This window comes from Stenella coeruleoalba (assembly GCF_951394435.1).
Source record: "Stenella coeruleoalba genome assembly, chromosome: 2".
Classification (NCBI taxonomy): domain Eukaryota; kingdom Metazoa; phylum Chordata; class Mammalia; order Artiodactyla; family Delphinidae; genus Stenella; species Stenella coeruleoalba.
The window spans coordinates 110011089-110024943 of NC_137147.1; the positions used below are offsets into that span (position 1 = coordinate 110011089).

At 43.3% G+C, this 13855-nt stretch overlaps 2 protein-coding genes across 6 annotated transcripts in view; one reads left to right on the plus strand and one right to left on the minus strand.

The window, feature by feature from the left end:
• The window catches only part of RCCD1 (RCC1 domain containing 1), a 48454-nt gene that overhangs the window by 17041 nt on the left and 17558 nt on the right, over window positions 1-13855 (plus strand). The gene's annotated exons all lie outside the window — the stretch shown is intronic.
• Window positions 5816-13855, minus strand: part of PRC1 (protein regulator of cytokinesis 1) — a 30685-nt gene continuing 22645 nt past the window's right edge. For 3 of the 5 annotated variants that reach the window (XM_079914535.1, XM_079914536.1, XM_079914534.1), the window contains 3 exons: window positions 12052-12162; window positions 10430-10606; window positions 5816-8525 (listed from right to left, as the gene is read on the minus strand). In XM_079914535.1, coding sequence (XP_079770661.1) covers window positions 8454-8525; window positions 10430-10606; window positions 12052-12162 — 360 coding nt within the window. In that variant the 3' untranslated portion in view covers window positions 5816-8453. The remainder of the gene's footprint in view (window positions 8526-10429; window positions 10607-12051; window positions 12163-13855) is intronic. The other 2 variants (XM_079914538.1, XM_079914537.1) reach the window with 1 other exon arrangement.

Consider the following 13855-nt stretch of genomic DNA (forward strand, 5'->3'; position numbering starts at 1 on the left):
TTGTTATTAAGCTGCATGAGCTGCTTATAGATTTTGGAGATTAATCCTTTGTCAGTTGCTTCATTTGCAAATATTTTCTCCCATTCTGAGGGCTGTCTTTTGGTCTTGTTTATGGTTTCCTTTGCTGTGCAAAAGCTTTTAAGTTTCATTAGGTCCCATTTGTTTATTTTTGTTTTTATTTCCATTTCTCTAGGAGGTGGGTCAAAAAGGACCTTGCTGTGATTTATTTTTTATTTTTTTATTTTTTTAACATCTTTATTGGGGTATAATTGTTTTACAATGGTGTGTTAGTTTCTGCTTTATAACAAAGTGAATCAGTTATACATATACATATGTTCCCATATGTCTTCCCTCTTGCGTCTCCCTTCCTCCCACCCTCCCTATCGCACCCCTCCAGGCTGTCACAAAGCACCGAGCCAATATCCCTGTGCCATGCGGCTGCTTCCCACTAGCTATCTACCTTACTACGTTTGTTAGTGTGTATATGTCCATGACTCTCTCTCGCCCTGTCACAGCTCACCCTTCCCCCTCCCCATAACCTCAAGTCCATTCTCTAGTAGGTCTGCGTCTTTATTCCTGCCTTACCCCTAGGTTCTTCATGACATTTTTTTCCTTAAATTCCATATATATGCGTTAGCATACGGTATTTGTCTTTTTCTTTCTGACTTACTTCACTCTGTATGACAGACTCTAGGTCTATCCACCTCATTACAAATAGCTCAATTTCGTTTCTTTTTATGGCTGAGTAATATTCCATTGTATATATGTGCCACATCTTCTTTATCCATTCATCCGATGATGGACACTTAGGTTGTTTCCATCTCCGGGCTATTGTAAGTAGAGCTGCAATGAACATTTTGGTACATGACTCTTTTTGAATTAAGGTTTTCTCAGGGTATATGCCCAGTAGTGGGATTGCTGGGTCATATGGTAGTTCTATTTGTAGTTTTTTAAGGAACCTCCATACTGTTCTCCACAGTGGCTGTATCAATTTACATTCCCACCAACAGTGTAAGAGGGTTCCCTTTTCTCCCCACCCTCTCCAGCATTTATTGTTTCTAAATTTTTTGATGATGGCCGTTCTGACTGGTGTGAGATGATATCTCATTGTAGTTTTGATTTGCATTTCTCTAATGATTAGTGATGTTGAGTATTCTTTCATGTGTTTGTTGGCAGTCTGTATATCTTCTTTGGAGAAATGTCTATTTAGGTCCTCTGGCCATTTTTGGATTGGGTTGTCTGTTTTTTTGTTATTAAGCTGCATGAGCTGCTTATAGATTTTGGAGATTAATCCTTTGTCAGTTGCTTCATTTGCAAATATTTTCTCCCATTCTGAGGGCTGTCTTTTGGTCTTGTTTATGGTTTCCTTTGCTGTGCAAAAGCTTTTAAGTTTCATTAGGTCCCATTTGTTTATTTTTGTTTTTATTTCCATTCCTCTAGGAGGTGGGTCAAAAAGGACCTTGCTGTGATTTATGTCATAGAGTGTCCTGCCTATGTTTTCCTCTAAGAGTTTGATAGTTTCTGGCCTTACATTTAGGTCTGTAATCCATTTTGAGCTTATTTTTGTGTATGGTGTTAGGGAGTGATCTAATCTCATACTTTTACATGTAGCTGTCCAGTTTTCCCAGCACCACTTATTGAAGAGGCTGTCCTTTCTCCACTGTACACTCCTGCCTCCTTTATCAAAGATTAGTTGACCATAGGTGCGTGGGTTTATCTCTGGGCTTCCTATCCTGTCCCATTGATCTATATTTCTGTTTTTGTGCCAGTACCATACTGTCTTGATTACTGTAGCTTTGTAGTATAGTCTGAAGTCAGGAAGCCTGATTCCTCCAGCTCCGTTTTTCGTTCTCAAGACTGCTTTGGCTATTCGGGGTCTTTTGTGTTTCCATACAAATTGTGAAATTTTTTTGTTCTAGTTCTGTGAAAAATGCCAGTGGTAGTTTGATAGGGATTGCATTGAATCTGTAGATTGCTTTGGGTAGTAGAGTCATTTTCACAATGTTGATTCTCCCAATCCAAGAACATGGTATATCTCTCCATCTATTTGTATCATCTTTAATTTCTCTCATCACTGTCTTATAATTTTCTGCATACAGGTCTTTTGTCTCCTTAGGTAGGTTTATTCCTAAATATTTTATTCTTTTTGTTGCAATGGTAAATGGGAGTGTTTTCTTGATTTCACTTTCAGATTTTTCATCCTTAGTGTATAGGAATGCCAGAGATTTCTGTGCATTAATTTTGTATCCTGCTACTTAACCAAATTCATTGATTAGCTCTAGTAGTTTTCTGGTAGCATCTTTAGGATTCTCTATGTATAGTATCATGTCATCTGCAAATAGTGACAGCTTTACTTCTTCTTTTCCAATTTGTATTCCTTTTATTTCCTTTTCTTCTCTGATTGCTGTGGCTAAAACTTCCAAAACTATGTTGAATAAGAGCGGTGAAAGTGGGCAACCTTGTCTTGTTCCTGATCTTAGTGGAAATGCTTTCAGTTTTTCACCATTGAGGACGATGTTGGCTGTGGGTTTGTCATATATGGCCTTTATTATGTTGAGGAAAGTTCCCTCTATGCCTACTTTCTGCAGGGTTTTTATCATAAATGGGTGTTGAATTTTGTCAAAAGCTTTTCTGCATCTATTGAGATGATCATATGGTTTTTCTCCTTCAATTTGTTAATATGGTGTATCACGTTGATTGATTTGCGTATATTGAAGAATCCTTGCATTCCTGGAATAAACCCCACTTGATCATGGTGTATGATCCGTTTAACGTGCTGTTGGATTCTGTTTGCTAGTATTTTGTTGAGGATTTTTGCATCTATGTTCACCAGTGATATTGGCCTGTAGTTTTCTTTCTTTGTGACATCCTTGTCTGGTTTTGGTATCAGGGTGATGGTGGCCTCGTAGAATGAGTTTGGGAGTGTTCCTCCCTCTGCTATATTTTGGAAGAGTTTGAGAAGGATAGGTGATAGCTCTTCTCTAAATGTTTGATAGAATTCGCCTGTGAAGCCATCTGGTCCTGGGCTTTTGCTTGTTGGAAGATTTTTAATCACAGTTTCAATTTCAGTGCTTGTGATTGGTCTGTTTATATTTTCTATTTCTTCCTGATTCAGTCTTGGCAGGTTGTGCCTTTCTAAGAATTTGTCCATTTCTTCCAGGTTGTCCATTTTATTGGCATAGAGTTGCTTGTAGTAATCTCTCATGATCTTTTGTATTTCTGCAGTGTCAGTTGTTACTTCTCCTTTTTCATTTCTAATCTATTGATTTCAGTCTTCTCCCTTTTTTTCTTGATGAGTCTGGCTAATGGTTTATCAATTTTGTTTATCCTTTCAAAGAACCAGCTTTTAGTTTATTGATCTTTGCTATCGTTTCCTTCATTTCTTTTTCATTTATTTCTGATCTGATTTTTATGATTTCTTTCCTTCTACTAACTTTGGGGGTTTTTTGTTCTTCTTTCTCTAATTGCTTTAGGTGCAAAGTTAGGTTGTTTATTCGAGATGTTTCCTGTTTCTTAACGTAGGATTGTATTGCTATAAACTTCCCTCTTATAACTTCTTTTGCTGCATCCCATAGATTTTGAGTCGTCGTGTCTCCATTGTCATTTGTTTCTAGGTATTTTTTGATTTCCTCTTTGATTTCTTCAGTGATCACTTCATTATTAAGTAGTGTATTGTTTAGCCTCCATGTGTTTGTATTTTTTACAGATCTTTTCCTGTAATTGATATCTAGTCTCATAGCGTTCTGGTCAGAAAAGATACTTGATACAATTTCAATTTTCTTAAATTTACCAAGGCTTGATTTGTGACCCAAGATATGGTCTATCCTGGAGAATGTTCCATGAGCACTTGAGAAAAATGTGTATTCTGTTGTTTTTGGATGGAATGTCCTATAAATATCAATTAAGTCCATCTTGTTTAATGTATCATTTAAAGCTTGTGTTTCCTTATTTATTTTCATTTTGGATGATCAGTCCATTGGTGAAAGTGGGGTATTAAAGTCCCCTACTATGAATGTGTTACTGTCGATTTCCCCTTTTATGGCTGTTAGTATTTGCCTTATGTATTGAGGTGCTCCTATGTTGGGTACATAAATATTTACAATTGTTATATCTTCTTCTTGGATCGATCCCTTGATTATTATGTAGTATCCTTCTTTGTCTCTTCTAATAGTCTTTATTTTAAAGTCTATTTTGTCTGATATGAGAATTGCTACTCCAGCTTTCTTTTGGTTTCCATTTGCATGAAATACCTTTTTCCATCCCCTTACTTTCAGTCTGTATGTGTCTCTAGGTCTGAAGTGGGTCTCTTGTAGACAGCAAATATATGCGTCTTGTTTTTGTATCCATTCAGCCAATCTGTGTCTTTTGGTGGGAGCATTTAGTCCATTTACATTTAAGGTAATTATCGATATGTATGTTCCCATTCCCATTTTCTTAATTGTTTTGTGTTCATTATTGTAGGTCTTTTCCTTCTCTTGTGTTTCTTGCCTAGAGAAGTTCCTTTAGCAGTTGTTGTAGAGCTGGTTTGGTGGTGCTGAACTCTCTCAGCTTTTGCTTGTCTGTAAAGGTTTTAATTTCTGTCAAATCTGAATGAGATCCTTGCTGGGTAGAGTAATCTTGGTTGCAGGTTTTTCTCCTTCATCACTTTCAATATGTCCTGCCACTCCCTTCTGGCTTGCAGAGTTTCTGCTGAAAGATCAGCTGTTAACCTTATGGGGATTCCCTTGTGTGTTATTTGTTGTTTTTCCCTTGCTGCTTTTAATATGCTTTCTTTGTATTTAATTTTTGACAGTTTGATTAATATGTGTCTTGGCGTATTTCTCCTTGGATTTATCCTGTATGGCACTCTCTGTGCTTCCTGGACTTGATTAACTATTTCCTTTCCCATATTAGGGAAGTTTTCAACTATAATCTCTTCAAATATTTTCTGTCCCTTTCTTTTTCTCTTCTTCTTCTGGAACCCCTATAATTCGAATGTTGGTGTGTTTAATGTTGTCCCAGAGGTCTCTGAGACTGTCCTCAGTTCTTTTCATTCTTTTTTCTTTATTCTGCTCTGCATTAGTTATTTCCACTATTTTATCTTCCAGATTACTTATCCGTTCTTCTGCCTCAGTTATTCTGCTATTGATCCCATCTAGAGTATTTTTCATTTCATTTATTGTGGTGTTCATCATTGTTTGTTTCATCTTTAGTTCTTCTAGGTCCTTGTTAAATGTTTTTTGCATTTTGTCTATTTCCAAGATTTTGGATCATCTTTACTATCATTATTCTGAATTCTTTTTCAGGTAGACTGCCTATTTCCTCTTCATTTGTTAGGTCTGGTGGGTTTTTATCTTGCTCCTTCATCTGCTGTGTGTTTTTCTGTCTTTTCATTTTGCTTACCTTACCGTGTTTGGGGTCTCCTTTTTGCAGGCTGAAGGTTCGTAGTTCCTGTTGTTTTTGGTGTCTGTCCCCAGTGGCTAAGGTTGGTTCAGTGGGTTGTGTAGGCTTCCTGGTGGAGGGGAATAGTGCCTGTGTTCTGGTGGATGAGGCTGGATCTTGTCTTTCTGGTGGGCAGGTCCACATCTGGTGGTGTGTTTTGGGGTGTCTGTAGACTTATTATGATTTTGGGCAGCCTCTCTGCTAATGGGTGGGGTTGTGTTCCTGTCTTTCTAGTTGTTTGGCATAGGATGTCCAGCACTGTAGCTTGCTGGTCGTTGAGTGAAGCTGGGTGCTGGCGTTGAGATGGAGATCTCTGGGAGATTTTCACCGTTTGCTATTATGTGCAGCTGGGAGGCCTCTTGTGGACCAGTGTCCTGAAGTTGGCTCTCCCACCTCAGAGGCACAGCACTAACTCCTGGCTGCAGTACCAAGAGCCTTTCATCCACACGGCTCCTTAATTTGGGATGATTCCTTGTCTATTCAGGTATTCCACAGATGCAGGGTACATCAAGTTGATTGTGGAGCTTTAATCTGCTGCTTCTGAGGCTGCTTTCCCTTTCTCTTCTTTGTTCTCACAGCCCCCAGGGGCTCAGCTTTGGATTTGGCCCCGCCTGTGCGTGTAGGTCGCTGGAGGGCATCTGTTCTTTGCTCAGACAGGACGGGGTTAAAGGAGCCGCTGATTTGGAGGCTCTGGCTCACTCAGGCCGGGGGTAGGGAGGGTCATGGAGTGCAGGGCGAGCCTGCGGCGGCAGAGGCCGGCATGATGTTGTGCCAGCCTGAGGCGCGCCGTGCATTCTCCCGGGGGAGTTGTCCCTGGATCCCGAGACCCTGGCAGTGGCGGGCTGCAAGGCTCCCCAGAAGGGGGGTGTGGATAGTGACCCGTGTTCGCACACAGGCTTCTTGGTGGCGGCAGCAGCGGCCTTAGCGTCTCATGTCTGTCTCTGGGGTCCGCACTTTTAGCCGCGGCTCGTGCCCGTCTCTGGAGCTCCTTTAAGCAGCGTTCTTAATCCCCTCTTCTCGCACACCAGGAAATAAAGAGGGAAGAAAAAGTCTCTTGCCTCTTCGGCAGGTCCAGACTTTTCCCGGACTCCCTCCCGGCTAGCCGGACTCCCTCCCGGCTAGCCGGACTCCCTCCCGGCTAGCCGCGGTGCACTAACGCCCTGCAGGCTGTGTTCACGCCGCCAACCCCAGTCCTCTCCCGGCGCTCTGACTGAAGCCCGAGCCTCAGCTCCCAGCCCCGCCCGCCCCGGCGGGGAGCAGACAAGCCTCTCGGCTGGTGAGTGCCGGTCGGCCCTGATCCTCTGTGCTGGAATCTCTCCGCTTTGCCCTCTGCACCCCTGTTGCTGTGCTCTCCTCCGCGGCTCCGAGGCTCCCCGCCTCCGCCACCCGCAGTCTCCGCCCGCGAAGGGGCTTCCTAGTGTGTGGACACTTTTCCTCCTTCACCGCTCCCTCCTGCTGGTGCAGGACCTGTCCCTATCCTTTTGTCTCTGTTTATTTTTTTCTTTTGCCCTACCCAGGTACGTGGGGGGTTTCTTGCCTTTTGGGAGGTCTGAGGTCTTCTGCCAGCATTCAGTAGGTGTTCTGTAGGAGTTGTTCCACGTGTAGATGTATTTCTGGTGTATCTGTGGGGAGGAAGGTAATCTCCGCGTCTTACTCTTCCGCCATCTTCCCGGAAGTCCGTGAATTCCCTCAGCCTCTTTATACATCAGGATTTAGGCTTTTTATTCCTCTCAAAAAACCTTTTTTCTCAGAATAAGAGATGTTCTTAATTTAGAAACACTCAAAAGAATGTGAAAATCAATCATACTCCTGACTAAAAATTTCTTATATGTTCTTTTAGTCTTTTCTGTTTTCCACAGACAAAAACCAACCAAAAAGTGACATGGGGAACAACGAAAACACACACCACAGTATATATCTTTGAAATATAAGTATACACATTTTAATTTATTTTTAAGAATATTTATATTTTAAAATCAGGACATTTATACGTATGCCTAAACAGCATGGCTGACACAGACCAAATCCACACTGGTAAGCTTCCAAGAACCATTTACTGTGCTGACAGTAGTGCTGGTGCAGGCAGACGGAGAATAAATAATAGTGCTTTGGGGAGCACAGTAGTGATTGATTGATACATAGGGTAGGTAAAGAAGGAGCCTCATCGTGGACGCTACAGCATGCAGCTCCCAGTACTGATTGATATGTGCAAAGTTCCAGATCTCCATGACAGAAACGGCCCAACCCATCCAAACAGCCTCCCAACTTGGCTGGCAAGTGCAGAGGGTGGAGGAACTCAGGCACAGGGGGCACAGGGATGGGGAACTGGACCCAGAGAAAAACTGAAGAAGCAGAGTTCAGACAAGTACATGTGTTCACACACATACCCCCCCAGCACTGGCCTATATAACAAAACTGTACACAATTTAACAAAGGTGCTCCCAGCCTCCCTGTCACCTCTTTGGCAGTGAGTCAGGCCATCCCAACTTCTGACACACAGACATCTTCATCAGGAGGAAGGCTGTCCTGTGTGGTGGGGACAGGCCTTTAGGTGAGAGCAAAGCTACTGAAGCTATAGCATTAACTGAATATCCCTAAACAAAAAAAGGTGTTAATTGCTAATTATAAGTGTACAAGCCCAAAACTGCTTCATGTCCCATACCCCAAGCTTGGGCATAGTCAATCATTTAACTACACAATGGTGAAGTAAAATAAGCCCTTGATCATGCTTTAGCAAGTACAATTACGGGGTAGGGAAAGAAATTAGGTTCCATATGCTAAAATTTACACTTACTGCTATGAACTATGTTTTAATGTATTTCTTGAGTCAAAATAAAACCAAGTGTTTAAGGACGTACTAAGCTTATGATGGACTCTCATCTGTAACTCATTCACTTCTGTAAGTTAGGCCCATGGTAATGGAACCTGTCCAGGCTTTCAAGCACATCTAAACTGAAGAAACATTAAAGCCACCCCTGTATAATTAGGCACAGGGCATAGGAAACCTCAGCTGGATGACTGATCAGGGCTTCTCAGGACTGGATGTTGGTTGAATTGAGGATTCGAGAAGTAGCATCAGATTTGGAAGCCTTTGAAAGTTCTCGCTGTTGAAAAATAAATAACATCAGTGGCATTACTGTCCCCTCTCATGCATGCCCTGCCCTTGTAAGCACAGGTGAGTGTCAGCATACAGCCCAGCACAGGCTGTGTTAGGAACAAAAGGGGAGGGACTCTGAACACCTTAGTCACAGATTAAGCATGTGCACATATGCCCCTTGATTCCTTTCCTCAGCCAGTCCATTCTATTAAAACCTCACAGAAGAGAAATCCATTATACGTCACAAAGTACTCTCTGAATTGTCAAGCTAGGTAGGCAACAAGCTTTGGTCTTTTGAACCCTTTAGGAAACAATGGGCCAGAACATGTATCTACCAATCCCTGGGGCTGAGGGCCTTGTAACCTGCTGGTGATTTGATCTCATGCTGGAGCACATGGTATAGGAGCAGAAGACAGAGCAGGAATGACCACTGAGAAAGGACAGATGTTAGTAGAGGTTAGTCTACTGGCTTCAGTGCTGCCTGGTGGAGTCTACCAGCCATAGCAACCAAAACCAGAAGAATCTCCCTCGGCCTAGCCAGAGAGAAACAGATATTTATAAGCAGCAAGTGGGTGAAGTGGGCTTGGCTGAGCAAACAAAAGAGAAAGCTGGACTCTGTCCAGCAATCAGCTAGCCAGAGTGACAAATACCCACCTTCTTTCTATAGGTAGAACCACCTCTGTCAAGTAACTTGACAAAAGTAAAAGAATATAAAGCTAGCTTCAGTGCTCAAAATGAACAATAGCCTTGGGCAGCCGTCACATTCTCCATCACTGCAGCAAGAGAGTCAATGCCCTAGGCTTTAACTCAGTATCCCTCACAAAGGTGAGGGGCAGGCTCACCTCTCAACAGCTAGATACTGAGGGAAGACAGAACACATTGTTAAGGAAAGCGCACTGCAGTTAAGTGTTGGTAAATGTGGAGTACGTTACTAGGAGCTGAAGAGCATTGTGGGAAAAAATTACTTTCTTCCAGTGCCTCATATATGCTTTAGCAGCTCAATGTGGTAGAAAATAGGCAAAGGCAAAGAAATGAGCATTGGCTAGCTCAGAGTAGACAGAAAGGTGGCAGTTCAGCTCTGAGGGGTTAGTAAGACATATACTCCAGGAAGTAATCAGCACGCAGGCCAAGAACCTCATAGGCAGCACACAGCTGGGGCTCCCCTCCCCACGTGGTGGGGCCTCTATTCCTTGCAGCACATTGGAGGCCTTTAATGTCACAACTGGGGAGGGTGAAAGTTTTCTGTTGTGAAATAACATGATAAAAAAAACTTTGCCTGACTTTAGATGGGGCTGAGAATCCAATTCAAGTCTGAACAAGTTAATCAGCAGGTTAGTCAGTCTGTTGGGAACTTAAGCCAGATATTCATTATTTCTGAAGTCCGTATTAGGAATTCCTGCTTCCTTTGTTAAAAAAAGGTTTTATGATAGTACAGCTGAGATTATTGGTTAGTGTAGCCCTGTGCCCAGATGGGAATGAAGCCAGCAGATGACAGATCAGTCTGGAAAAGGGACATGGGACATGCAGGGGTTGCCATACAGACCTGAAGCCCCACAGTGGAGCTGTCAGAGAGGGATGGATCCTTTTAAGAACAAAGAATTGAGACAATTACCAAGAACTCCACCAAGAGAGCACCAGGGCAGTGATGAGAAGGTTCACCTCCTGCAGCCAGGGAGTGGTATTTCTTAAGCAGAAGGATCCAGGTTAAATGTCTGCTTGCTGCTGCCGTCTTTCTTCCTATACACCACCCTTAAACCACCCCCACCTCATGCCATGGTCAAGTCAGGAAAGGGATTCTCAGCCTCCAAAGAACTGTCCTAACTAATAGCCTGGGTGCCCTTGGGAAGATACCCACTCTGCCCCAACTGTGTGCTCCCCAGGGACTGGTAGATATTAGAAAAGGTGAATTACCGCAAACTCAGAATAGGTGCTGGCAACAGAATTAATGCTGAAGTTGCGCCGTGGGGGGGCCGAGGCAGGGTACCCACCGCTGAGGATGCTGCCATTGAGCTCCAGGTTCTCCTTGTTGGCTCCACGCTTGAGGCCACGGGGTGTTTTTTTCCCCGAACAGGTGGAAGTGGTGACTGGCTGTAGAGAAAAGAAAGATCGACCAATGTATCATCCTTATAATGACCACATACACAAATTATCAAAGGCTGATACCATCTTTATATTATTCGTGTGTCTGTAATCCTATACTTCTGGCCTTTTTTTTTTTTTTTTGCGGTACGCGGGCCTCTCATTGTTGTGGCCTCTCCCGTTGCGGAGCACAGGCTCCGGACACACAGGCTCAGCGGCCATGGCTCACGGGCCCAGCCGCTCCGCAGCATGTGGGATCTTCCTGGACCGGGGCACGAACCCGCGTCCCCTGCATCGGCAGGCGCACTCTCAACCACTGTGCCACCAGGGAAGCCCTGGCTTATTTATTTTTAAAATTTTTATCTTTTGGCCACGCCGTGCGGCATGTGGGATCTTATTCCCCAGCCAGGGATCAAACCCACGCCCCCTGCATTGGAAGCATGGCGTCCCAACCACTGGACCACCAGGGAAGTCCCTACTTTTGGTTTAAAAACATACAAATTCTTAATGATCTGCAGAACCCTTATCTTGAGCATAGTCTGTAAAATACCTGAAAGATTGAACACATTTTAGCACGCCCTCCTCACTCCCTCCTTGGGTGAGAGTACCTATCTGCATCTCGTTGTCCAGTGTCACTGGGCTGGAACCCACATGCAAGGACCTCGCTCAATAGCAACTGAAGACCAGGCTTTGAACTGAGCCTATGGAGACTCTTCAGTTTCCCAGTCACATCCCAGTGCTTCTCGTGATACCGGACTGAGCTCAAAATGACCATTCTCTTCTCTCATTTAGTTTTTGACAGATTAGCTAGCTTACATCTGTCAACTTTCAGCATCTCAATGATAACCGAATCCAGGGATCTTAGAAACTGGAACAAGTTAGGTGGGGCCCTGTATGGCTGAACCATACTGAGTCCTTTTTGTCAACTCCATCTTAGGCCTACAGTCCCATCCCCTCCCCTTCCTGCATGACTGAGCTTCAGCTTACAAGGAATGAGGCCAAGCCAGATAAGTTCCCTATCAACTTTGACCCTTGCCTTCATCTGATAAAAAAACTGGAAGAATGCCTTTTGCTGATGTAGATGATTAATGGTCTTGAGACCCTGGCAGGAGGAAAACCACCCAGTTCCTGTCACTACAGATGTGCTTCTCCCTAGTAGTCAGATTCTATTTTTAGCTTTGGCCCCCTTAAATCCCCCCGTATCTCTTTCGCGCTTGAGTGCAGCTGCAAATGCCTCTGGGTCACTGTCTGCCCGATCCTGCCTGTATGCAAGTTACCCACAATAAACTTCATAATTGCACTTTATGAAGCTGCCTGCTTTGTTTTTAGGCCTCAAAGTTCCTTCTCAGTCCAGAGGACAGTATTCAATCTCTCCACCTCCCAGCAATCCCCGAGTACATAGGTTGGGGCAGTGTCGGGGATGTGCTTGTACACAGAGCATACTAAATACTAACCTTGCTGCCAGAAGGTGGAAGGCGAGACACAGGGGAGCGGCAGACTGTCCCCGAAAAGACAGGCCGAATGCTGCTGTTGGCCGTAGCATTGGACACAGTGGTAGTGTTCAGCTAAGGAGAAGAACACAGATTATTACTTATTTATTTTTTTTTGCGGTACACGGGCCTCTCACTGTTGTGGCCTCTCCCGTTGCAGACAGAGCACAGGCTCTGGACGCACAGGCTCAGCGGCCATGGCTCACGGGCCCAGCCGCTCCGCAGCATGTGGGATCTTCCCGGACCGGGGCTTGAACCCGTGTCCCTTGCATTGGCAGGTGGACTCCCAACCACTGTGCCACCAGGGAAGCCCGAACACAGATTATTGATGTGAGATGACGTGCTTAGCAGCCCATCCCTACACTACAGAGAGTGAGGGTGGGAAGCAGTCTAAGACAGTTTTTACGGTGAAGAGCTTTGAGGACACCTGTGAAAAGCGTTCAGTGTTCCATAAAATGGGACAACCATTTTGTTTCCAAAAGTTAAACAGACAACTATCATAAGATCCAGCCATATCATTCTTGGGTATTTACCCAAGAGAAATGAAAGCATATATCCATACAAAGACTTACATATAAATATTTATAGCAGCTTTATGTGTAGCAGCCAGATAACTAGAATTAAGCCAAATATCCATCAACACAGGCAACTAGATAAGCAAACTGTGGTATATACGTCCAATGGAATACTGTTTAACAATAAAAAGGGGTAACCTACTGATACATGCAACAACAGATGAAAAAAGTCAGACACAGAAGTATACATACTGTATGATTCTATTTATATAAAATGTTAGAAAATGCAAACTAATCAACAGTAACAGAGCAAAGCTGCAGTTGCCAGGAGCTAGTGGGAAGTGGGTGGGGGGAGGGAAATGGGTGGTAAGGGAAGCAAAGAGAAAACAAAGGGGCAAAAGGAAACTTTGGGTGTGATGGGTATGTTCATTGTCTTGATTGTGGTGAGGGTTTCACGGTGCATACATATATTACAGCTTATTAACGGGTACACTTTAAATATTATGTGTCTACTTTATTCAATAAAGCTGTAAGCTTTTTCTTTAATTGGAAAAACTCTAGGTGGATTAAAAACCTTAAATGGGATAGCAAGACTATTCAAATACAAGACACAAACTAGGAAATACAACACAGGAAAATATCTGTGTGCCTCAGGTCCTGGGTAGGTTATTTGCAACTACAAGCCATTAAGAAAACAGGTTGAAAACAGTTTTACTATATTGATATTAATAACTTTTTGTTCATCAACAAAACACCATAAAGAGTAAAAAGACAAGCTACAGGGACTTCCCTGGTGGCGCAGTGGTTAAGACTCTGAGCTACCAATGCAGGGGGCCTGGGTTCGATCCCTGGTTAGGGAACTAGATCCCACATGCATGCCGCAACTAAGAGTTCGCATGCCACAACTAAGGAGCCCACCTGCCATAACTAAGACCCGGCACAACCAAAAAAAAAAGATAAGCTACAGAAGACACACACAAATGCTGGGAAAAGCTACTGTAACACAACTGACAAGGAAATAGCATCCAGAACATACAAAGAATTCCTATAAAATTTGCAAGAAAGAAACAAAATGTTCCAACAGAAAAACTGTCAAAAACTTCTCAGAATAGGAAATCCAGAAGGCTAATGAACATGGCAAAAGGTTCAACTTCATTAGTAATTAGGAAAATGCAAACTAAAAATATGAGACATTACTTCACACCCATCAGATGGGCAAAAATTGTAAAGTCTGAAAATATCACTCAGGCACT